Raw genomic sequence first — 25,777 nt, forward strand, 5'->3', positions numbered from 1 at the left:
TGTGTTTCAATTACTGAAGGAAATAGGAGAATTCTACGTCGATGAAATCGTGTTTGATTTGGTATTCTGCTTGAAGCTCAGATGACTATAAGTCGCTTTGAATTACCATTCCATGTTATCGCTGGTCATTTGCGTATGCTGGTTTTATATCCGGACCTACCAGAGCACTTTCATCAACAAGTTTCGCATCCCGCCATGACCAGCTGTTCTAGGTCCTTTCCAGTTTACGGTAAAACTTCTCCTTCACTATTTCGAGTCTCGATATATTCGGGTTGACGGTTCAATACATAGGACGCTGGTCTTACAAGCCAGTTGTCGTATGTTCGAGCCCCGACCTGGAAGGATTCTTAGTGTTGTCAGTAGGATCCATAGTACTAGCCATGGAATGATTCTGTACACTAAGAATCGGCTGCGAAGTCTGTCGAAACAGAAAGGCCAAATTCCACAAAAGGAATGTAATGCCAAGACTGCTTTATATATTTTAATAGTAAACGTAATCACAGAGAACAGACAGCCAAGTAGAGATCTGGATTTGTATAAGAAATTGTACGGTTGTTTGACAAAGTGATCAGCCCAGAAATCGCTTATGGGCTCTTGTGTTCAAGCTTGCATACAATGCACAGTGGTCCGGATCAACAATTTAGGAGGACAAAACATTAGAAACTTATGTCGTTTTCGCTTGAGAAAACTGTAACTGACCCAGAGTAGTGTCATCAAACACTTTTCATGAAACTGTGTTGATTTCGCACGTAGCAAATGGAGTTTGAGCAAATCTGAGATAAAAATCAGGTTCGAAACTGACTCGATTTTCAGTTCAACAACGTTGAAACTAGGTTCGAAACTGGCTCTAAACCAGGGGTTCCCAAGGTGGTCGATATCCTTTTTGCGGGGGTGTACGTAAACAAAAACTTATTATGGGGGTCGACGAGGTCTAGAAATCGACCCCCTATTGCGTGATATAAGTTGTTATTTGAAATAAGTGAAAGCTAAAAAGTTGTGTTCATTTGACCATCCGCAGAAATTGGTAAGTATTTTACATCAATATAAAAAAGCAAGAAATTTAATTTTCAAAGGAGTTTGGGGGTCTGAGGCCTAAGTTAAATTTAGTAAAGGGGTTCATGACCCCCTGCTCTAAACAAACGGTTTGACAGCAGTTAGAATTGAGACTGGGTTAGGTTTGGCATCAAGCGAAAACTACATTAGTCTTATATTTTAGAGCTATGATGTTTTCAGAAAAAAGACCAGTGACAGATGAGCCATATTTTGATGCATATGGTATGAGGGTGGCTCTTATTATTAGGTCGCTGCAAACAATATTTTCCGAATGTGTTGAGATAGAGGACTGCATTCTTCGGAAAAATTGTAAGAAAACTTATATCAATCAACTTTGCCGAAGATGCCGATGGTATCTCTAACGGTTTTAGTGTTACAGTTATTCTAATAGAGCTAATAATAATGCTATTACAGTATCTGAAGTTAAAAGCAATTGTTTGGATATATATCCTCCTGATTATAGAAACGAATGAATTTCCGCGCATGGAGTTCCCATACTTGTGAATTGATTTATTTCGACTTTCTTGTGCTTCCTCACTGTTCATGCCAATAGAAAGCCATAGGGCATGCCGCCCATTCAGCATGGTTAGGGCCTAAGGGATAAAAAAACGTCATTTCTGATATTTTTGTTTAGAGTTATCGCTCAAAAAAATTAATTCAAATGTTTTGCGTAATAAACGCATCATTCAAACAGCATTTTGCATTTTTTCATAAAAAATATGGAAAATAGGTCGATGAAAAAGCATTATGACTTGACGGAGGTTGCAGATTAGGTGTTGGCATTCCATATCAACTTATGAAGTCAACATTTTCAAACTAGATAAGATATAGTATATGGAATTGAAATTCAATTGTTGAATAAATGTTTATATAAAATATCGTCGTTGTATAGTCTTGTGAGCTACAAAGATGTGGAGAATGAATGCTCATCGGATTGTATAGCCCCAATCTGTTGAGATATCTTTTAATAACATTCAGTATCAGAAATTTCATTTTATTAGTGAACACAAATAAATACAGATTTATTATACAGGGTTGTCAACACAGAAAATCGTGAAGGTGACGGTCTTTAGCAACACACCGATCTGTCATCACATGACATCATCAATCTTATATAAAGTGCCCATCAACGTTGTCAGGTATACCGGTATCGGTATTTATACAGATATTTGACCTTTATACCGCAATACAGATATGTTCTCCCAAAATACCGATAATTCACGGATCGTGCAGATAAATACCGATTTTCGTTGATAGTATAGAAATACAGGAGAAAAGATTGCTACGAGACCTTTTTTTTTCGCTCACCAAAATGAGCTTTGGTGACATTTCCGTGAACTTATGTTGACGAGATTCTGATACCGATATGGTACAGATAGATTTTTGCGTCGAATACAGATTTTTGGAAAAATGACCTGGCAACGCTGGTGCCTATAACCAGAGTGACGACAGCTGTTCTTTGAAAAGACAGCTTCCACACGCTTAGAAAAAGTTACTCAGAGTTTTAGTACTAGTTACTCATTTTCAAATGATACATGGAAACGTCAAAAATTGAGTAGTTATCATCAATGATATTGAGTAACTCCTACTCTAAATTTGAGTTTAACGCAATAACTCGTTTTTTTTGTTACTATTCGCAAGATCAGTCTAAAAGTTGTAATAACCATTTGTAGCAACAGGTTGTATATTTTGATAGTGAGATCGCGTATTTCGAGGGTGAGTCGCTCAACACAAACGGTGTTGTGTCTGCAAAACCGGAATGATAAACTACGTGTTGTGCTTTAGAATGGAACCGAATATGCTCAAATGTCATTTATGAGGAATAAGTGTATGATTGGTGCCTGAGCATAACTGACATGTATGTTAATTTGCGATTGACACACAACTCCAAGCGACCACCACTTGATATAGTATTGAGTTCAATTACCTAATATTTTAATACAATACACTCAGAAAAGAAGAGATGTCTATCTCCTCTGTGCGTTTGCTTATTTCCTTTTACCTCTTCAACTGAATCGCACCAAAGTGCTAGAGCATTAGCTAATAAATTCTCTGAGGTGGATGCAGATACTTTCACAGAGGTGTACACGCCGGTGAGCACTCTGTTGTATGGTTTTCGTAGATGAAGCGTGGACACGCAAAATCAGCAAAACAAAACAATTTATCGTAAAATTTTCAGTTTTCCTTGCAAATTTTTCATAGCAAGGCCAGATCTACTCTCTATTAATTGAAGTTCACAGAAGTGTTCGCTCACCATCACGCGCCAGTGGTCACTTGGGTGTATTTAGACGAGAGCGCGTGTGAGCGATTCATGCGAAGAGAATGTGTTTCACTCGCGCCAGCTGCTTTAACCACAAGCACACACTCAAATGCTGTCTATTCGACACTGAGAAGAAGTGCGCTTTCCTCTTTGTGCGGTGCTTCGTTTTTTTCATCCTCGGTGTGGCAAAAATCTGACTCTAGCGCGTATCACTCTGGTGAAAGGAGCATTTTTTTTTTGCAAATTTGGTATATGTGAAATAAAATTTCACTCAAAATTTGAGTGATAGTTACTCTATTTTTGGTACATGTACAAATAAAGTATTACTCAGTAAATGAGCAGATTTTACTCAAATATCGTTTCCAGTGGAAGAACTCAAATTTGAGTAACTTCGGAGTTACTCTAAATTAGAGTTGTTCCACTTTTTATGTAGATGAGTGAGATCTTACTCATTTTTGAGTAACTATTTTTAAGCGTGGCAGTTCCAAACGAGCAAATGACCTGTCAATTGCAATGTAAAGCTAACGACAGTGCCAACATTTCGGTTTAAATGTTTTGAATTGTTGCCAACATTACGGATGAGAAGTCGTCACTTTAGTTATAGGCACTCTAATCAATCGACAGCAGAACTGAAGCCGTCATCGACAAAATCACATTTTTGCACCGATAATTTCTTTTTTAATCATACGTTGAAGTGACCGTTCAAGTTATGTAAAATTATACTTACCTTTTTAGTTACCCGAATACTTACCTGTGAATACCTGAAAAAACTGCAGAAAGCAGTTTCGATAGGACGTACAGAAGAAATATTGTCGCGACTAGAAAACTGAAATTGTAAGTTCGCATGTAATGAAAAAGTGAATTAACTAATTGTGAACCCCCTTTAGTTGAAGCGTTAAAATAAACAGCTATCAAAAGGTTTGTGCGCCTTTCTGTTTACGTCCGACAGTTTCGTCTATGAAAATATCTGCCATTTCCGATCTCGCCTAAATAATTTGAAAACATTTGCTGACGACTCGATTCGGTTTGTTTCAAAGACTTATTCAATAAAAGTGACTAATTGCAAAGTGTAAACGTGATTGTTAAAGATGTGTTCTTCGATTTTTGTTTAAGCTTGTTTGTAAACGGCCGCTGGACTGTCAAGGATTAATGCTTGTTTATTTGTGACGGCACGGTGAAAAATTTAATTAGGTTTTGCACGAACATGACACAACCTCTCAAAATTCACTGAATGAACATCATGTGACAGCTATCGATGGTTTGTTTACGTGTTCATTCTAATTTGAATACTTGTTACAGCAAATGTAAACTAATCACTGGTCCATGTAAAACATGAACTTTATTCACTACAAATTAATTTGTGACGTCATCTTGCAAAACCTAATTAGACTTTTTATCGTGACGTTGAATATCGACACTGCATACTATGGGATTTTCACTGAGAACTGCAAATGACTGAAAGAACAGATGGAAGAAAAGCACAATTTTGAAACTACTGTTTCGCTTATGTCATTGACTGGACATGGATTTCGTTCTCATAGTTTGCAAGCGAAGCTGAGAGTGACAGTAATTTCATGTCAGTTTCGTCTATTCTTAGTCAATGAAAATGACTTTCATTAGCTCTGGTCACAATCACTTCACTTGGTTTTTACCGTGTTGTGACACCGGTAATAAGGGCCTAAATCTCAAAAACTAACCGTATCCAATCGTGAACAAATGTTTTAAAACTCTATTTAGGCTATATGGACCGTAAATCGTCTCATCAAATTGTCAACAGACAAACAAAAAAAAAAACTGTTCACAAACAGTACTGTTGAACTGTCAAAATGTGTTCATCCGATTGAGGTTAGCAGTGACGGTAAAAAACCTAATGCAGTAGGACTGTTTACATCCTAGTGAGGCAGCTTGGTTAAAAAGTACACACTTAAATTTTTTAGCTGAGTCTGGGCAAAAAAATGCCGAGATTCGCACAGCCGAGTAATCAGCAATCATCTCGGCAAAAATAAAATTACTGAGCGTCTCGGCACCCTCAAATTTGACAAACGTCAAATATTGCCGAAATCGTCAGCATAAGATTTACTGTTTTCTCAGTGAAACGTTCACTGGATATTCGGCAATCCAATAAAACGAAAAAATGAAAAAATTAATTACAGAATCATCAGTAATTAAAAATCTAGTCAATTAATTTTGTTTGTAATTTCTCAACATTATAAACACGCCATTCAGGATCAAAAATTCATTTTATTAACACTTAAAGGAGGCTTATAAATTTGTTGCCACCCGCATAGCGTTTTGGCTACCTGGGCAGCCATGGCCACCAGAAGGCTACCAAAGTTGATTCAGTTACGGTTGTCAAATCCAATTTGACAAAACAAAGTCGCCTGTATCCAAGTTAGCCGAGCGTTTTCATCTTCTCACCTTCGCTGAAATGTCAAAGATTTCAATGTGGAAAAATCCTGGTGGATACGGTTGTATCGTTTGAGTTGTATTCCTGGCAGCGATGAGGCAGCCGGTCACCAGAATGTCTGCCAGCCATATTTTTCCAGCTGGCAGCGTTTAGTCAGCCATCTGGCAGCCATGCGTATGCGGGCAGTAGTGCTTAAAGCCTCTACCTGAAAACATGTAGCATAAAAAACAGCGGCGTTTCCAGATGCGACCACCTTAAGTCGAGCTGGAAATATGAAAATAAAAATATATATTGATTTTTGGCTTACAAAAATGTTCAACATTTAATGATGCATATACGGTATTGTTCAAAAAATAATAATAAAATGTCGAAACTGATCAGCAACGCTTAAATTTGCTGATTGCTCAGTAATCAATACGCATGTTTCTGAACTTCGTTAAATGCATTCACTGATATTTCGGTAAAATGCTTCACTTTGCCGAAATTTGGCATAATTGCTTGTTGAATTTATCAGTAAACAACAGATATGCCGGCATCAGCGGAGACGTTTGCCGAGATTTTGGAATATGCGCTAGCTATTGCCGAGATTCAGCACAACAGCTGTCACTTATTGCCGCGTAACATTTTCGCTTCGCATTGCGCGATTATTTTCTGATGAAATTCTCTAGTGAAAAAAAGGTAAATATGGATAATCTTCGAAGAAGTGTGGAACCACTTGCAAGTAAAAATATTGAATAAAAGCTTGAATGCTTCGCTTTATAAAACGCGATTTTATCACAGCACTCGCGCTCATAAGGGAAAACACCAAACTCGAGGCTCAAAGCGTCATTGAGACAAAACTTTGGGGGATATGCGAAAAAATAACCCAATGCATGGAATAATTCAATGGATCAAAGTAAGTTTATTTGAACAATACCTTATATGCATCATTAAATATTGAAAATTTTTGTAAACCAGAAATCAATATATATATTTATTTTCATATTTCCAGCTCGACTCAAGGCATCCGGAAACGCCGCTGATGGTAGTGATGTCTGAGGAATTTGGCGAAGGAGACTGCTCATTAGTTTGGAGAGATGTAATAATTCCCATAGGACCGGAAATACTGTCAGCATTTAAAACTCTTTTCATGGTTTTTACAGTATTCGGTATCAAATGCGAGCCTTCCGACAATTTTTTTAATTTTTTTTGTATGCTACATGCTAGCAACAAATTTGTTAGCCTCTTTTAAATGTTAATAAAATGAATTTTTGATCCTAAATGGCGTGTTTATAATGTTGAGAAATCACAAACAAAATTAATCGTCTAGATTTTTAATTACTGATGATTCGGTAATTTATTTTGTCATTTTTTCGTTTTATTGGATTGCCGAATATTCAGTGAACGTTTCACTGAGCAAACAGTAAATCTTATGCTGATGATTTCGGCAATATTTGACGTTTGTCAAATTTGAGGGTGCCGAGACGCTCAGTAATTTTATTTTTGCCGAGATGATTGCTGATCACTCGGCTGTGCGAATCTCGGCATATTTTTACCGAGACTCAGCTATAAAATTTAAGTGTGTAGTTTTAGTTCTATTATACATCGCCTATATAAACCTTCCAGCTGCTGAATTTGCTCTTAGCATTTATTTGAATAAGTTTATTGATATTTCAATATTTTGTGGTAAACGATTCGCGTTCGAACGTAAACGAACGAAACAATCGGTATCGACCTAGGCGACAAAAAAGGGACAACGATTAGAAACTTGGCACATGGAAATGTAAATCGCTTGGCTTCCCAGGGTGCGATCGAATACTGCACTATGAGTTGCAAACTCGCAAATTCAATGTCGTACCACTGCAGAAACATTGCTGGATGGGACAGAAGGTGTGGAAAAACGCGCATCCAGTGGCTACCTTCTACCAGAGTGTTGGGCAAAATGCGCCAGCGCGTGGTCAATCAGCGACAGGGTGTGTGTGTGTTGGAGGTTAAAGGCCGTTTCTTCAATTACAGCATCATCAACGTACACCGCTCATATGAGACGAGACCCGATGAAGAGAAGGGAGCATTTTACGTGCAGTTGGAACGACAGCTGCCCACGGTGAGATGTGAACCTCGTCGTCGTCGAAGTGAACGCTCTGGTAGGCCTGGAAGGCAACGTACAGGCCTGTTACCGGGCTGGATCAACATACAGAAAACCGAATCGACCACGTTCTCATCGACGTTCTTGAGATTACTGTACATGAACATTGTTAAAACTTTCGTCAGATAAAAAGTTCAAACCGCATTTCCTGAAGGATGTTCTTTTGGTTCTAGTTTTCTTACATAAAAACCTACACAAGTATCAGATAATCACTTAATATCACAGTCATTGTTATTTCTGCAACAACAAAATAAATTTCACTATTTTCATTTCACATCCATTTCGGAGTACAGCACTATTTACTGTTAGTGATATTGTTTCAAATAATGTAAACGCTTTGCTTGTACAGATTCTATCACAAATGACTAATTAATGGCGTTACAAAATCGGATTGTTGTGTTTCTCACTTGGCAACAGAATGAGCGATTTGATTGTTGAACTAAAAAAACAATAAACACGAGTCCTGGAATAATATTCACTATCTGTAGATACGGAGAAAACTACGGGGGAGGGAAGGTTCTAATTGTTTTGAATGTGTGGCGAAGCATGCTTAAAACTAATGGCACTTATTTGCTGGAATTCACCTGCAGTGGCTTTCTACGAGGTTGGTCTGATTTCACCCACGAACTACTTTATATACTACTTTCGTCGTGTGTCGTTCGTTTTTTCTCTAGCTTCTACCCTACTTATGACCGATCGATCGAGGAATATTTTTGGGATTTCACTACTCGTTGCTTCACTTTCCACTGAGCGATGGTTGGGTTTTAGATCTGTAAAATAATGCGGAGTATTAGTATCGGTATTTGCTTACGCTGTAGTTGTGGTATCAACAGGTTTTACTCTGGAAGCAGCGAAAAATGTTATCAACACACGGCGCTAGACCATCTCCTTAGACTCAAAACACATGGAGGCACACGGTGTTGTCTTAGTTTTAGTATCCTAGTATGTAAAAAATGCGTCAAAAATTCTTACATCGTTGTTGGTGTAGAAATCATCTTCCGTCACCAAGCGTTGTCGCATTCCATAGCGTCGCCTGGAAAATAAATCAAAGGGACAATTCAGTTCTTGCTCCATTCTTGGTTAACCATGTGTCGTCCTTACTCCAACCGATTTCTGTACAGAATCATCGCCATGTAAGCCGTAAGAGTCAGCACGAAGATGGCCCCGGCTACGATGACCCACAGATGTTCCTGGCGGATGGACACTTCGATCACTTCGTCATCGATTACCATTGGGTAGTGGTTGTCCTTGTTTCTGTGGGGAAAAGAAACCAAAAAGAAAAGAATCATTAGTTTGCTCATTTATTGCGCGTTTTGGCAAAAGTATTTATTTCATCATAACTCCTACATTTTCCATCCAATTTCGACAAACAGAGACTTTCTGTTTTCTTGAAAGAAAATTCGCGAGATACTTTTTATTACTTTTATAAACAAGTCATACTTTGTGTTTTCAAAATATATCCAGACTGTCTTTTGAAAACATTTTAAATCAATTATTTTGAAGAACTATTGTCAAAAATTATAAATCCTACAAAAAAGTGTTATAAAGACTGTCCCAGAAAGTATGGACGCAACCAAAAACCGCTGCCATATCGCAATGGTTCAGAATCTGTCAATTTTTATGGCTGCGTCCTGTTGCTTACAATCTTCTCTAATCACTTGTGCAGTTGTTTATTTGTTTTCATTAGTTTGTTTCGAAATGCGTGGACTTTCAGCAGAACAACGTCGAAAAATTGTGTACAAATGATGCACAGAACGCGGACTGTCACTGAGAAAGATAGCAAAAATGGAAGGAGTAAGTGAAAAAGCCGTGCGAAATGCAATCAGGAAGTTCGGTGAGGATAAAACCTTTGAGGATAAACAAAAAACGGGTCGAAAAAAGGTCCTGATAACCCTCAGTTGGATAAACGTATACTGAAGGCGCTCGAGCAAAAGAAGGAGGTTTCAGTTCGGGATGTGGCCAAAAAAGTGGGCACTTCGAAGTCAAATGTTCTTCGTGCCAAAGAACGTTTGAATCTCCCAACATATAAGAAGCAGAAACAACCAAAACGTAGTCCGAAACAAGAAGCATCGATCAGGCCGAGGGTTCGAAAGCTGTACAATACAATTCTTGCTGGAAATTTGAACTGCATAATCATCAACGACGAAACCTAAGTGAAACTCGATTATAAATCCTTGCCGGGACCACAATATTATACGGTGCGAGAAGGGCAAGTGTTGAACAAGTCCGAGACAGTCGAAAAATTTGGTAAGAAAGCTATGGTCTGGCAAGCAATTTGTAGCTGCGGTAAGATTTCGAAACCTTTTATCACCACTGCCTCAATGAACAGCGAAATATACATCAAGGAATGTTTACAAAAACGACTTCTACCCATGATTCAAAGCCACAAGGATCCTGTTGTCTTCTGGCCAGATCTTGCTTCTTGCCACTACTCGAAATCAACGGTAGAATGGTGTACTACCAAAAATGTCACTTTCGTCCCAAAAGACATGAATCCACCAAATTGCCCCCAACTTCGACCAATTGAGGAATTTTGGGCATAAACGAAGGCACATCTTAGGAAACATATCTCGGCAGCCGAAACCATTCAACAGTTCGAAAATGATTGGAAAAAAGTGTCAAAACTGGTCGCCAAGAAGTCTGTACGGAATTTAATGAGGAACGTTCGCAAGAAGGTGCGCCAGCTAGTCTACAATGGCTAAGTAGCAAATGTTGAGAATAATATTCTGTTGCTGTAATCTAATATTATCAGTATATCGAATAAAAATTTAAATATCTAGGGTAACAGAGGTATTTTGGCCAACTTTAGGATCGATTTTATTTTGGCCCACTTTGTAAAAATATCCACCAAATGTTTTAATATCTTTGAAAAACCCTTCCGCAATAGGTAATTTAATGTGATTAGCTTCAAACTGATGCAACATGGCTTACCTAAGATCGATTGAATCCATAAAGTTTGTTTGGTGGGCCAAAATAAATGAAGTGGCCAAAATACCTCTGTTACCCTGACACTTGTGAATTATTTACAGCGAAATCAAAGTGCGTCCATACCTTCTGGGACAGTCTTTAGTAGTGATTTTCACAAAATCAGTCGAATTTTTCAGTAAAAAAAAACTGAAAAAAATTCTTATCGAGTCATACACTGAAAAAAATTGATTTAAAAAATTTAAAATTGATTTACAAAGAAAACCATTCTTGATTTTGATAAAATTTTGGCTCAAGATTGGTGAAATCCCTACAAACTGTTCATAGATTGCAAAAAAAAACACATCCAAAGAAAAAAAGTATTTCAAACAACTATTTCTTGTCCAAATTGAGTTTTTTATCCAGTGTCCAGTTTTTACTAAAAACTAAACTAAACTGGAAGTCATAATCATCCAAGATTCTAATGAATCTAAATTTGTGAGAAAATCCCACCGAATAACCTTTTGCTAGTTTCCAGTTATTTGCAGAAAGTATCCGAGCTGGATAAGAACTTTGTTCCCTTCAAAATACCCAGCCAGCAATATATGGAAGATTGGCAGGAAACACAATTATCTATATTGGGACAAAATTTTATTAAAATAACGAATGGCTTTTTTTGTATTTTAACTTCAAATTTTCAGTGTAAAATTCGATTAGCATTTTTTTCAGTATATTCATTTGTTATTTAAACTTCCCTCTTAGAAAAAAAAAGTTCAACGGTGGTCCTACATTGGTCCAATACTTTGGATCATTGGTCCAATGAAAGTCCAATCAATCGTTCAACGGGAGGCCAACACGGGACCTTCGTTTTCCGATTTTGAAACAGACCGTGGAACCGAATGTCATTTTTTTCGTTCAACAAACCCGGCAGACAGAGGTCCATTGTTGAGCCATTTTTAACATGAGGAGTTGGAGCCCCGTTGGACTAGTTTTACTGAAGAATTTCTGGAGATTTTTCCACTTATTTGTTTAAACTAACACTACATACCTGCACAATACTTCTACTTCACGTAGAATAACAACAAAATTTCTTTCTGTGTAAAGGTAACACTTAATTTTCACACTATTTTTGCAAGAGGAAAAACAACAACAAATCGTTCCAGCAAATTAAACGAATATTTCGTGCAAACAAAATAGAACGGCCTGCTGAGAGGGTTATTTTGAGAACATCACCAGCATAACAATATTTTGTACGATTTGTCATTTTTCTACTTCAATTATTTGCTACAAATTGGTAGAAACGACCTTTTCAGAAGGCAGATCAATTATGCAATCCATGGAAAAACAAAGTGAGCAAAGTGTTTTTTTTTTTGTGATAAAATCTATATGCTGCTAACTCCGAAAATTATTTTGCGCGAAATTCGTCAATGAATAAAAATCGGTTTTCAAATTTTAAAGTCAACTTACAAAAAAAACATCACTTTCGAATTCAATTCCACTTTGCCTCAAGGTAGGTTATTATGTTCCCTTCAACCGTCCAAGTATTGCAAGGCTGGCAATTTCGGGAAACTAAAAACTTTTATTCTCCATTACTGATGCTTTTTGCAAATGTCAGACAACCCAAATTCTGTGAAATCTCCTCTCAAATTGAGATTTATCAATTTTTTTAATCGTCATTATCATTATCATTTCAGTTCAGTTTATAAAATAAAATAACACTGTACATTTTTTTTTATCAAAAATAAAATGTTTTTGTTTGTGAATTGAAATTTAAGTATTAAAGTTAAATTTTTTAAGGGTAGAACTCGATATGAAAGTTATCTATTATTTTTTATTGGAAAATTTGACAGATTATTTGAAAATCAATAGTATAATACTTTTTGGTAGGTTTTGTCGTTTTTCGTCAACTATTTGAATCAAAATTGTTAAAAAAAAGTTTAGCCCTTTAAAAAGGACGCTCTAGATCAATTTTGAAAAAAAAAAACAAAGTATGCAATGTGACATTTAAGACAAAGTCTACATGTCAAAAAAGTTTAATTCAAATCTGAGAAAGTGTTGTCAACTGCGAATATGATTATGCGCGAAATTCACCAAATTTGAGTCAATTATAAAGAGAAAAATTTTCAACAAGCAACTTTTTCAAAGAAAAATTTTTAATTAAATACATGTTTCCATGCGTATAGAAATTAATTGTCATGTTCTGGGTATGCGTCTTATCGCCAAACATTAGACAAATTAGTTTTCAAAATCACGAAACATATCGCTATAATCGGATTCAATTTTTAGTTGCAACTGAGGTATTTGTAATTAACATTTCAAAAGCTGCATGTTATCACATCGCGCAGTTTCGAACGGAAAATGGCTACTTTGATGAATTACCGATTTTCGGATGTCAAAAGGCAGTTTACCGAGATTCCGGTGATATGATATCATATATTTGCTGAATTCTATGAAACGGTCAAATGCTAGTAAACACGATAATATTCAAAATCAAATATCAGTATAACATTTTAAAATGTCGAGAAATGGGTTGGGAGCTAAATTAAGTTGTAGGCAAATATACTATATATACATCAATCAAATAAACATAGATTTCCCATTGTACGGAAACACTAACAGCGCTTCTAGTGAAAAACGGTTGTACTTTTTTCCATTAGCTACTGTGGTTGTGTTAAATTCGCAAGCAACTTTGAACATGCATTTTAGGAGCATTTACGCACCCATTTTACACCAGACGGCGCTTTTGGTCTCATGGGTTGCTCAACTACATTACTATTACACTGAGGAATCTAGGTTTATTTTATTTATGATATATACCAATATGGATCACTCTTGCGATTCACGAGGGACATCACAGTAAAGTGCGGTGTCAGAAAAGGTTACTAATACACTACAAATTTTTTAATGCACATATGACAGCTTTCCCAATTAGTACACTGAACCAAACAACTCCAAATATAGGGAATATTTTTCGATATACACTGCACGAAAAAATAAGTAATAAATACGGTTTAGAATTGCAATCTGATACTAACTCGGAAGAGAACACATTGTTATAGAAAAATTCCTTTTTATATAAATGTGCACGCAGAACTTAACAAATTAATTCGTCTACTACTTTTAAGAAAACAAATATCAAAATTTCAAATTTTGACTAAAAGTTTAAACTATTCGCAAAACAGTTCACAGCAAGGGGCAGATCGCTTAGTATATGCACTTTTAATTCATAGACAATTTATGAAAATGACAATTTTCGTTTACATTTTAACTTTCCCTGAGAGGCAAGATAATGTGTAGGTCATTTTAAATTCAATGTCATGAACGCAATGAAAAAAATATCGCATCCAAAGTAAATTGTAATACACCGTTCATTTCATTTTTATGTTGTTGATATATTATGTGTATTAGAAGTGATCTGCCAAAGATCGCCCTCACAAATTTCGTGAAGATAAGCGTTTCAGCACTATTTATAACATGAGCAAAGTTGAATACTACTTTATAACTCTTGAAAATGAAGACGATAGGTCTAAAAAAGCGTGATTCTACATTATTTATAGGCGATATTTATTTTCGTCAGAAAAAAAAACACATTTAAATATGAAACTGTTCACACTTCTATGCGGGCATCATGCTCAATTTTTTTGACATTACACTTCTGGGTGCACGCTGAACGCAAACTGTTAAACATGACTGAACTAATAGCCTTTTTCGTCACGAGATGGTGTTACCGTGATGTCTTTTTCGATTTGTATTGGATTTATTGAAGTGATCCATATTGATATTTAATATATTTGTTTTAAGAGTTCATAATACCATCATTCCCCTTTGTTCAAATACTAAACAATCGAAAAATTTCCTCTTTTATCGTTCATACTTTATAAAATCTGTTGTATCCTGAGTTATACACAATAAAAATTGCTTGCAGTACTGTTATTGAGCCTAAATCTACAGTATAGTAAGATCACAGATAACAGATATACAGGCTCGAACAAAATTTTTCAAAAACCTGTGTCAATTTTAAATTTGCTGTAAGTTGGAAACAAGAATCTTTTTATTTGTTGTTTTTTTCTACGATTGTTTGGAATTATCACTGAAGATATCCTGATTGAGCTTTTCAAATTCGAATATAAAGGTTTGGACTTTTATTGCATTCTATGAATCATTAGTTGAAAAGCTGCTATTTTGTGTTGGTGGAAATGATTAGAAGTAGCATAACTGTATTGGCTGGCTTCCAATGTATTCCAAAAGTTAAAGGTGACAACGATTTAAGTCTGATTCCGTCTTACCCAAACTGTTCCTCCAGTCCGTCCTCCTTATTCGGATCCTCCGGTTGAACATTGATCACCTCTGTATTGATACTTCCATTCTGGTCGTTCTGATCGGCATCCTCTTCGCTACTGTAATCATCATCATCGCCATCGTCATCATCATCGTCATCATCGTCGCCGTCGTCTTCATCGTCGTCATCCCCGTCGTCTTCGTTTGGAGAGGCTGGCGGTGCAACCGATGACAAATTACCGGCCGCAGGGTTGTTACCGTTGTTGATCACATTTGACTCAGCAGTCGAGAGCGACTGTTGCTGCACGTTCTGACCCTGGGAAATACACAACAAAATAAAGAAAATTAAACATCAATAAGTTACTACCTTGGTTTGTTTCGTATGGGACTTTCGCTAAAGGTGGTGTATGATTTTGCAATGATCAACTGAAACATCTGCCCGGTTCCATTATCAACAAAAGATCAGAGGACCCTAATGAACTCCGATTGAACCTTGCGAAGCGCCTTAATGAGCTTCCGTGTCGTAGATCGTTGAATAACCATGATGATCATTTAGAGTATGTGAAACGTGGACAAGATAAGTCATATATCTGATGTAAATTTATTCCACGCCGTACGGACGGACGTCGGAGATACCACCTGCTCTGTGATGTGATCGGTCTGGAGACCACCCGGACGGAGCAGAGTTCATCCCGATCGTAGCAGATATAGGGAAAGCTATCCGTTACCCGATATGGCACAAATTAATAATCTTCCGGGAAACGATTGCATGGAGTCATCACCGCCGAATGTTTTTTTTGTCAGGTTCAAGACAGACAGACTGACTGACTGACAGAGCTGATGAAGTTATTTCTGCGCGTGCATAAATTATTTATACATTTGTTTACATCTCCGTTCAAGCTCGTTTACGGCTTGTCAGGCAAGGATTACAGTGTAAACAGCGTTAACTGATTTACGTTCCAGGTCGCAAACCACGCGGTCAAGCAACGGCCTACCAATAAGTGATCAATAAGTAAGCCATTAGGGTGTCCGTGATGGTATAAATAAATTACGAATGTCAAAAATGAATTTAAAAAAAACCCTATAATTTTGTGTTGTGATTCTAATTGCGTGCACTTGGATTGCGGGAGTTTTCTATGTAATTTGGATCAATTATGATAGGTTTTGATCTGCCGCAGGATTGTAGATCGGAATTCATCTTAAAATTCAGTTTAAAGATGAATTGGGGTAAAACGGTATAACGCGATTTGTGCGATCATTGAAACAGGGCTACCCCGTTTGGCATAATTATTATTCGGCAAATGGCTATTTGGCATAATGGTCATCTGGCATAAAATTTACAAATCATTGGCACTGCGATGGTCGTTTTGCATAACAGATCAACATGCTGCTTAATATTTCACCTAATATCTTCGAAATATTTGGATCGAATACAAAATTCACATACATCGTTCGGGCTTTCCTTGCAAAACATCACTCGATCGATATTTCAAATTAAATAAAAATATTGCGAATCCAATAATAATTATGACAAATGGCTATTATGGCAAATGACTTTATGTCAAACGGGCCACCCCCCATTGAAACTATTTGTAATCGACGTTTTAGGAATTTCTATGTAATAAAAATTGAGTTTGGTCAACCGCCATCAGCCTCCTTCCGGGCGTGGAATGAAGTTTAATTATAGCTACGAATTATGAAAAGAATCGAGGTAAACCATGTAAAACAACACGATTCGTACGATCATTGAAATTATCTGTAGTCAATTCTTCGGGGGGGACGTAAAGCAATTCTAATTAACCATTACCACAGAGAACAGACATCCAAGCTAGTACAAACTTTTGCAAAAAAGCTGTGTAAAGCATATAAGTAAAAATCCGTTAAACATCACCGTTGGGTACGAATTTTCATGCATGAATTGCTGTTGTATACAAGTTAGAACGCAAGAGCCCATAAGGGATTACTGGTCTGCTCGAAGCGCCTCTGCAGGAGAATTGCTACTTTGTGATTACTTTTCAAATCAACCGTTAAATTTCTCACACATGTTGGAATCTCTACTTGGATGTCTGTTCTCTGTGCCATTACCGACTCATCTGTAGAATTTTCAATTTCTGAAAACTTGTTTATTGGAAATTGGATTGTTTGTCAGCATAGTTTAAACCAAATCCCATTTTGATCAAAATATTATGGTTTTAGAAAATATGTTGGAAGTTATTCTATCGAAATAAAGTACAACCTGCTTTGATTACGTTTTTCTTATTTTCACCAAATTTTGAAAAGCTTCCGTTTCAATTATAAATCAGATTCCGCAAATCTCAAGCCATAAGCATTTACCAATAACCAAATTATTTATCGACTGAAATATTTGATGCTAAGTAGATAAAACATCAGCACACTTAGAGAAAACAATGCGCATCTCCCACGCATCGCTTCCGATAGTAAGATCAAATGCTCTCCAAAAATCAAAAGCGAATAAACAAAAAAAAACATACTTAGATCTCCTATTCACAAACAGCACTGAAGACTTTTGTGAGAGTAAGTCCACTGTGGAAAAATAAAGCATTCCATACAGCAATTGAATATTCGATTTTCATTCATACATAAACGCAAAACACTTTTATTTTCTGGTGAGCACGATATATCCTTGACACAAGTGACTCTTTCAATCGCTGCATCATGGAGGCAATAATCAAACCGCAAAGGGTCTTTCTTACTAGTGAATGTGGGAATAGAGCATTTGCTAACATACTTAAAACCTCATGCATTTGAAAAGCAGTGATTTCCAGTTTAAATGATCCAGTGTTAGGGATGTATCCAGTGATCCAGTGTTAGGGATGTTAGGGATGTCAATGTAAAATGTAAATTCGATTAGGAATCCTGGTTCAAAATTCAAGTAAAAAATTCAATGCCAAAATATTGGTCCAGTACTCAGCATCAGAATCTTAGTTTTAAATTCTGGTCTAGGTTTAGAATCCAGGTATTCAGGTTAAATTCAGTCCGGGCTACGAAGTGCTAATCCAGGTCCAACACTCAAGTCGAAAATGGAGGCTCAGAACCACGGTCCAGAAGCCAAATACAGCGGTCATGTCCAGAATTCTGGTGCAGTAACCAGGTCTAGAGTCCACATCTAGGATTCCCACCTAGACTCAGGATTCACGGTCAGAATTCTGATCCGGGTTTCAAATCTAGGTTCAGAATTCAGGTCCAGAAATCAAGGTTCAGAGTCTAGCTCCGAAATCCAAATGCGGTCTTCATTTCCATTTCATCTAGATATTGATCCAAAATTCACGTTTAGGCTCAGATTAGGTATCCAGGTTCAGAATTCAAGTCCATAATTCACACCAAAACCCCGGTTTCGTATTCAAGACCAGAGTTCTAGCTTAGACTTTTGGTCTACGTATAAAATTTAGGTTTAGACTCCAGGTTCAATTCAAGCTTCGGTTCAGAATTCAGGTGCAGGGCCCGGTTCAGAGTTTTAGTCCAGGTCCAGTATCGAGGTCGAGTATCGAGATCCAGGTCCACGGTCCAGATTCTAGATCCGACTAGGTCCAAAATTCTGGTTCAGTAACTAGGTCCATATCAAGAATTTACGTCCAGGCCCAGGATTCAAGACCAGAATTCAGGTCCGATTTTGAAATCCAGGTTCACAATTCCTGCCCAGAAATCAAGTCCGGACTTAGAGATCAGGTGCAGAATCCAGGTCCAAAACACAGGTGCGAGTGCAGAGTCCAAGTGTGAAAATAGTTCAGAATCTAGAAATAGGATTCCGATTCTGTACCAGAATTCAAGTTTAGGTTTAGAATACAGACCCAGAGCTCACTTCCAGATCCAGCACTTAGGTGCAACATTCAGATTTAGGCTCAGATTAGGAATCGTGGTTTAGAATTCATGTCTAGAATTCATAGCCAAAACCCCGGTCCCGTATTCAGGACCAGAATCCTGGCGTAGAATTTTGGCCTAGGTCAAGAACTTAGATTTAGAGTCCAGGTTCAGAATTCCCGGTCCAGAGTTTCAGCCTAGATCCAGCCTTCAGGTCTAGAATCCAGGTTCAAAATTCAGGTCTTGATTCAGAATTCAGATTTAGGCACAGATTAGGAATCCAGATTCAGAGTTCAAGTCTAGAATTCCAGGCTTAACCCCGAGCGAAGTATTCATTCAGAGTCTAGGTTCAGAATTCATGTCCGAATCCCAGGTATAAGTGCAGAGTCCAGGCCTAAAATAGATCAGAATCCAGAAACACAATTCCGATTGTGGTTCCAGAATTCTTGAATTCATGTTTAGGTCCAGAATACAGATAAAGAGTTCACGTCCAGATCCAGCACTCAGATGGATAATCGTGGTCCCGAGCCAAGATCCAGCGTCTGATCTGGACTTGAACTTACCATATTACGGGACAAGGTTTAGATTGCAATCCTGGTCCAGACCCGGATCCAAGTCCAAAACAAGGACTTAACTAACTAATTATTTTTCTAGGTTCTGTTCGATTTGTCCAGTTCCGGTTCTTGAACCTGGACCAAGACCTACCTTTTTGGCCGGTCCAGGTTTTAATCCAGGTCTTAGATCCAAATGCTAGTTCTGTAAGTTTCAATTCCAGATCATGAACCAGGATCTGAACTTAACATTTTACCGGTGAAAACCTAGGAAATGAAACCGAGCCAGGATCTGGACCTATTATACAGTAAGATCAGGTTCAATTCCGCGATCTCGCCTAGGAAACGGTAAGTTCAAATGCAACTGCTTTTTTGCTTCCGATAAAAATGTACTAAACAGTGTTTTTAATCTATTTTATTCGAATTTACGTTTTCCGGATATGTCTCTGACATTATCCATCCGCATTTTAAAACAAGTTGAAAAAAAATACAATTTAATTTGTCTGAAAATTCAGGTCTAGAATTCAGGTCCGAAATCTTGGTCAAAAATACAAATTCTGTCTTATGTTCCATAATCTAGGTCCAGGATCTGATTCCAAATACAGATACAAAATTCGACTTTCAGAATCACAACTCCAGAGTTCGGATCCAGAATTCAAGATCGAAATTCCGATCCAGGAATTGAATCCTGGTCTAGAATTCCGGATTTGGTCAAGAATCCAGGTCCACAATTCAAGTCCACCATTTAGGTCCAGAATTCAGGTCGGGGATCTGAACTATGGTCCAGATGCAGAATTCATGTCCAGAAACCAGTTTCCGGTCCGAAGTGCAAGCCCTAGCTCGAGAATCGAGATCTAAAATCTCGATTCAAAAGTCGGATTCATATTCAGTGTCCAGATCCATATTCCAGGTTCAGAATCCAGGTGTAGAGTCCTGATCCAGAATCTAGTCACAGAAATAAGATCCGCGTTCAGAATTCTGTTCCAGAGTCTAGATCCGAAATTTAAATGCGGTTGATCTCGCACTATCTTGAAAATATGGTCAGTTGGCGCTGAACGGATGAAGCATCCTCTGCACTCTTGATTACTTGGTATAACTTTAAGTCATCAGCAAAAGATAGTCGTGGGTCATCCAGTGAGTAATTTACATCGTTGAAATATAGGAGGAAAATCAGTGGGTCGAGATGGCTTCCTTGAGGTATGCCGGAAAAAGCAAAGAACTCATGCGATAGAATACTGGAATCGAAACCCAGCCTATCCAGTTTGGCGATCGTGATAGCGTGATTTATTTTATCAAAAGTTGCGGAGAGTCATGTGTAAATATCATCCGTTTGGAAGCCGTTAGACATAGCATCCATTATGTACGTCGTAAAAGATAGAAGATTAGTAGCAGTGGAGCGTTTCGGTATGAATCCGTGTTGAGTTTCCGCGATGTATTGTTCACAGTGGTCGAAAATTGGTTTCAGAACTACTAATTCAAACAATTTAGAGATGGCGCTAGTTTTAGTGATTCAAATGAGAAGAGTCTAGATACATATTCTCAATACAATGGATTTGAAAGAGATTCGTGTGTTGATTTATCATTACTTTTTGTTAAAAGAAAACACAGTACAACCTTAGCAATGGCTTGAAAAGTGCAACGAAGACTCTGCTCCATCAAAAACAATCAAAATACAGCACCTTTATATGGCTGTATTTTGCGATGTTCATGAAATTTTTGTTATTACCTACCTTAAAAAAATGGTACTTTTTACTTTATGGTAATTGATGCGTTTGAAAACCGACAACTTTAAAGGAAGAAGAAAACAGTTCTATTTCACCAATAAATATTACGCCGTGTCAGAAGTCGCTCGTTATGAATTGGGCTTTGAATTGCTACCTTACATACTATGTTGACCGGATATGGCCCCCAGTGACTACTATATGTTCGCAGACCTCAAAGAAATGCTTCTACTCCAACGTGCAAGTTATCGCCGAAACAAACGTATGTTTCAAGGTAAAACATAAATCGTTCTACAAGAAAGGCATTGAAATGTTACAGAAGCACTGGACTAATTGAGCTGCTCATAAATGATACTATGCTGATGCTCTCCTTAGTTAGTCCCGGAACTTATTGATCCACGTATTACTTCGCTGTCTGGTTCATTTCCAAGTGCACGCGGGGAGAAAACATCGAGTATCTGCTAACGGAATGCCATCAAGGAACACAAATTTTCCATCAATAACAGGATGCGGGTGGGGTGCTCGTCCGAATAAATTATATCAGAGAACGATACATTCAATGATGAAATGAGGATGCGATTGTAGTGCTTTCAGTAGTGCACTTTTTGGGACACCCTACGATTGACTCTTGCCCGATTTGATACCGACCGTCAGTGTTCTACTGGAGGAATTACCCATCACGAATGTTTGAGTAACCATCGAGTGATTGATAGTAGTTACGTTAAAGACTCATCGATTCGTTTTTTTTTTTCTACTAATGAATCAAGCTACTCTGTCCGTACAAAGTATGGAATAGATTATAAACTCGATCTTGACACATACACCCGTTCCGATTCACTGTGTTTATATGTTTAACAAATTCCATTTGGCTCGGTTCTTGACTTTAGATTAGCCGACGATGAAAATTATGAAAATAAATATTTCTGAGAATCTATCGAATCGGTTGAAAAGGGAAAACATTTTCAGTACTAACTGGACAGTAGTGAGTCACCTTGCTCGATTGTTCTTGAGGCATCACTTTTCTGATTTTTCATCTGATGACAGACGAAAGGACACGTGTGCAACGCCAACTTCGATGCAGGGTGACTAACACCATAACGTAACCGTGTTCTCAGAAATCCCAGAATGCCAATTTAACGTTTTTTTTTCTTCTTCGTCGAAAGATTGGATCGTTTCAATTCTCAGCATTGTGTCTCAGCATAAACACGTCAACCCGGGAGACAATCAACTTGCTCCAATTTACACTGCCAGTGCTAAATCCCAATCTAACCGGACCGCGATTCACAGTCGTACGTACGCTGAAATTTCATAAATCGTATTCGCAACAACGCTAAATTGAACGAATTCACACAAGCCGAGACCTAAGTTCAGTGGGTAGCCGGGTACAGACGCACTTCCTGCTTAGTGCGGAGGGCCCAAATGCGTCAAAATAAACAGATGCTTGACCCAGTCAGGCCGTCCGTCGGTGGAGTTCCGGTGCGGTGCGAAACCCGATATAGCGTGCGGGAATTCGGACCTCGCTTTTACCCCACTATCCCCTAACGGCTTTTCTTCGGCGAAGTACACGACTGCGGTAGCCACTTCTGCCGGTAATTGACCAATTAGATCCAATATTATGGAAGAATGCTGGCCTGCAACCATCAGAAGCATCATCATACGCCAGATAATGATCTGATTTGCGCGTAAGGATATAAGTAAATTATTTTGTTTACATCGTTTTGCTCGAAGGTATAGCGCTATAGGTTTTGCTATGCTTGCAGAGCTCTACGCTCCGGAGCCCTTAGGTGTACCGAGCCGTTTGCTAAACGTAGTAACCGTAGATGCTGCTGTTGTTGACATAACAAGGCCGGATACGGCTAAAAACAAATCAAACCGGTAGGGTTGTGTTTAGAGTGCACCAAAAGTGTGATGGACTTTACTCCTACCAGTAGGATCGAACAAATGTCTTTACTGTGCGTACGATAGTGGAGAAAATCAGTCGATGAGTGGATTTAGTTTTGAATTACTGATAATGTAAATGTGAAATGTATTCAACCAAATCTAAAAATTTAAAATATTGTGCAACATTATTTTTCGGTCCACACATAGATACATTCACCTTATGCGATCACAAAGCAGATATTATCCATTCATGGCATTTATTTATTTCAGATAAATTTTGCCCTTGTCTTCCAAGTGCAGTAGCTGAGTAAACACTTTTCTCATTTATCTTATTTATTGTTTCTACTATGATTGAGAAATAAGCGTTAAGTTCCTCGGGGTTATTTTTTTAAGGGAACTACAAAACACCATCACAGCCAACAAATGCACTGGATATAATAGGCCTCTGATTGTTTACAATTTGCATAATCACGTTTACACCACCACCGCTTTGGAGCTCAATGGCATGAAATATCTCGCGCGGAAAACCCGCTTCAGCTTGCGCAGGAATTCCCCGCTCGAATCGAAAGCATCGCTTGACACATTCTCGGAATTTGTCAAGTCAAACAATGCCTACGAGAGAGAAATCCCGCATCCCGATCGGCGGGGATAGGAATTCACCGGTAAATATCTAGATAACCCCCGCTTACCTCAGTCGTTTCACCGGTGCTACTGGTTTCGGACAGTTCGGCTGCGGCCCGTGCCTGCAAGATCTTCAGAGCGGTATCATTTTCCACGATTTTGTACACTCCGGTGTTCCCGCTAGGGAAAACGAGTGGCGGTGGAGCAGCTGACGTTTGACTTCCCGATGATACCGATGATGGCCACGTTTCGGTTCCCAGCTCGGAGTCACCCACCGGTATGCAATTGGCCAAATCTGTTCAGTGGAGAGAAGTAGAAAGGAAAAAGGAAATTAGTGTGCGAAATAACATAGATCGGGTGGGTAATGTCAGAGACATAACCTGAAACGATGTGACGGCTGACCTGGACCAGTTCCGTCAACTGACGGAATGAGACATAATAACCGTTATTATTGTGGAACTATCGTTTTGCGTGTGATTCATCATCAGCGAAAACCGGACATGCAGTGTTTTTATAAGGCGATTAGGGAAACGCTGAGCATTTTACGAAAAGGCGATCTTAGACCCGGTCTGCTCGAAGATGCCATTTCTTATAAAAACTGAAAATGCTACAGCGTATAACACGTTTTAACGTTGGTTTTTTTTTTAGCCTTGTTTAGTTATCGAAGAGGACCTGGTTTTAGAATATATTCGGTTCATTTGAATGAAATTTCATCACTTATCAAGCTTCGTGAACTCCAACCTAACTTATGCCGCACCTATTTGGAATTGTTCTTCCGATTATAACATAATAGAGTAGTGTATTTTTCCGTTTTTTTTATCGGATCTCTGCAACTGCTTCGCAATTATTTGCACACTGCCTCATCTGTAAGTGATCGCAATCGAAGACGATGCACTTTCGTCTATCGTAACAGCAGAAAAATTGTAGAACATGCCTACATCACTCGTTTCCTTAAGACAAAATGAATCAGAACAAACTGACTGAAATGGCACGTTCCCCTTGATATTTGGAGATTTGTGCCTTAAGACAAAATGAAACTGTAATGGAATTTGTATTGAAGTTAATTATTTCTTCGACAAATCGGCATCCTGTCGAATTCATACACAAATAGTACCTGACAGATGATATTTTAACGTTACTGTAGACGAATTTAGCGCCAAATCATATTCGGAGTTGGCACCACCCTTTCAAATTTTAATTAAACTTTCTGGATGTGTACACTTCGTCACAAAAAGCTACTTTTCAAAGCTTGATTTTCCAAAATTGATCTATTGACTTTTGAAAAAGGCCAAACTTTTTTTTTTCAAATGAATATAGTCAAAAAATGACTAATCCTATAAAAATGTGCAATGCTAGCGATTTAAAAAATTCGAGTTCAAAATTTTAAAATTACAAATCAAAACTCAATTTTTGATTTTGATTAAATGTTGTCCCAAAATAGGTAACAGTTCGGCTGAAAAGTTCGTATCGTTTAATAGGAAGACACATTTTTTTGCCAAAATTCGTTTTTATTATTCAACACAATTGCCATCAGAGGCGATACAGCGATTATAGCGATCTTCCAACTTTTCGATACCTTTTTTGTAGTACGATTTGTCCTTTGCCTCAAAATAGGCCTCAGTTTCAGCGATTACCTCTTCATTGCTTCTAAATTTTTTACCAGCGAGCATTCTCTTGAGGTCTGAGAACAGGAGGTCTGGAGAATACGGTGGATGAGAGAGCAATTCGAAGCCCAATTCGCTCAATTTGAGCATGGTTTTCATCGACTTGTGACACGGTGCATTGTCTTGATGAAACAAAACTTTTTTCTTCTTCAAATGAGGCCGTTTTTTTAAATTTCGTACTTCAAACGCTCTAATAACGCTATATAATAGTCACTGTTGATGGTTTTTCCCTTTTCCCTATAACATGCAAATCTCAAAATATAGACGCCATAACCTTACCGGCCGATTGTTGAGTCTTTCCACGCTTTGGGTTCGGTTCGGTTCGCGTGCAGTCCACTCAACTGACTGTCGATTGGACTCCGGAGTGAAGTGATGGAGCCATGTTTCGTCCATTGTTATATATCGACGAAAAAAATCGGTTTTATTTCGATATAACAGCTCCAAACACTGCTCAGAATCATCAATTCGTTGTTGTTTTTGATCGATTGTGAGC

At 38.0% G+C, this 25,777-nt stretch overlaps 1 protein-coding gene across 3 annotated transcripts in view; it reads right to left on the bottom strand.

Annotated features, from left to right (window-relative positions):
* Positions 1 to 8,046: 8,046 nt before the first annotated feature.
* The window catches only part of LOC131425592 (uncharacterized), a 39,719-nt gene continuing 21,988 nt past the window's right edge, over positions 8,047 to 25,777 (bottom strand). The window contains exons 2-6 of one of the 3 annotated variants that reach the window (XR_009229002.1): positions 23,689 to 23,915; positions 15,036 to 15,343; positions 8,947 to 9,099; positions 8,686 to 8,878; positions 8,047 to 8,615 (exon numbers count right to left, since the gene is read on the bottom strand). Coding sequence is in view for 1 of the 3 variants with exons in the window: in XM_058587602.1 (XP_058443585.1) it covers positions 8,610 to 8,615; positions 8,818 to 8,878; positions 8,947 to 9,099; positions 15,036 to 15,343; positions 23,689 to 23,915 (755 nt within the window). In the remaining 2 variants the exon portion in view is untranslated. Of the gene's footprint in view, positions 8,616 to 8,676; positions 8,879 to 8,946; positions 9,100 to 15,035; positions 15,344 to 23,688; positions 23,916 to 25,777 lie in introns of all 3 variants that reach the window. The other 2 variants (XR_009229003.1, XM_058587602.1) reach the window with 2 other exon arrangements.

This window comes from Malaya genurostris, chromosome 1 (genome assembly GCF_030247185.1).
Source record: "Malaya genurostris strain Urasoe2022 chromosome 1, Malgen_1.1, whole genome shotgun sequence".
In the NCBI taxonomy this organism is placed as follows: domain Eukaryota; kingdom Metazoa; phylum Arthropoda; class Insecta; order Diptera; family Culicidae; genus Malaya; species Malaya genurostris.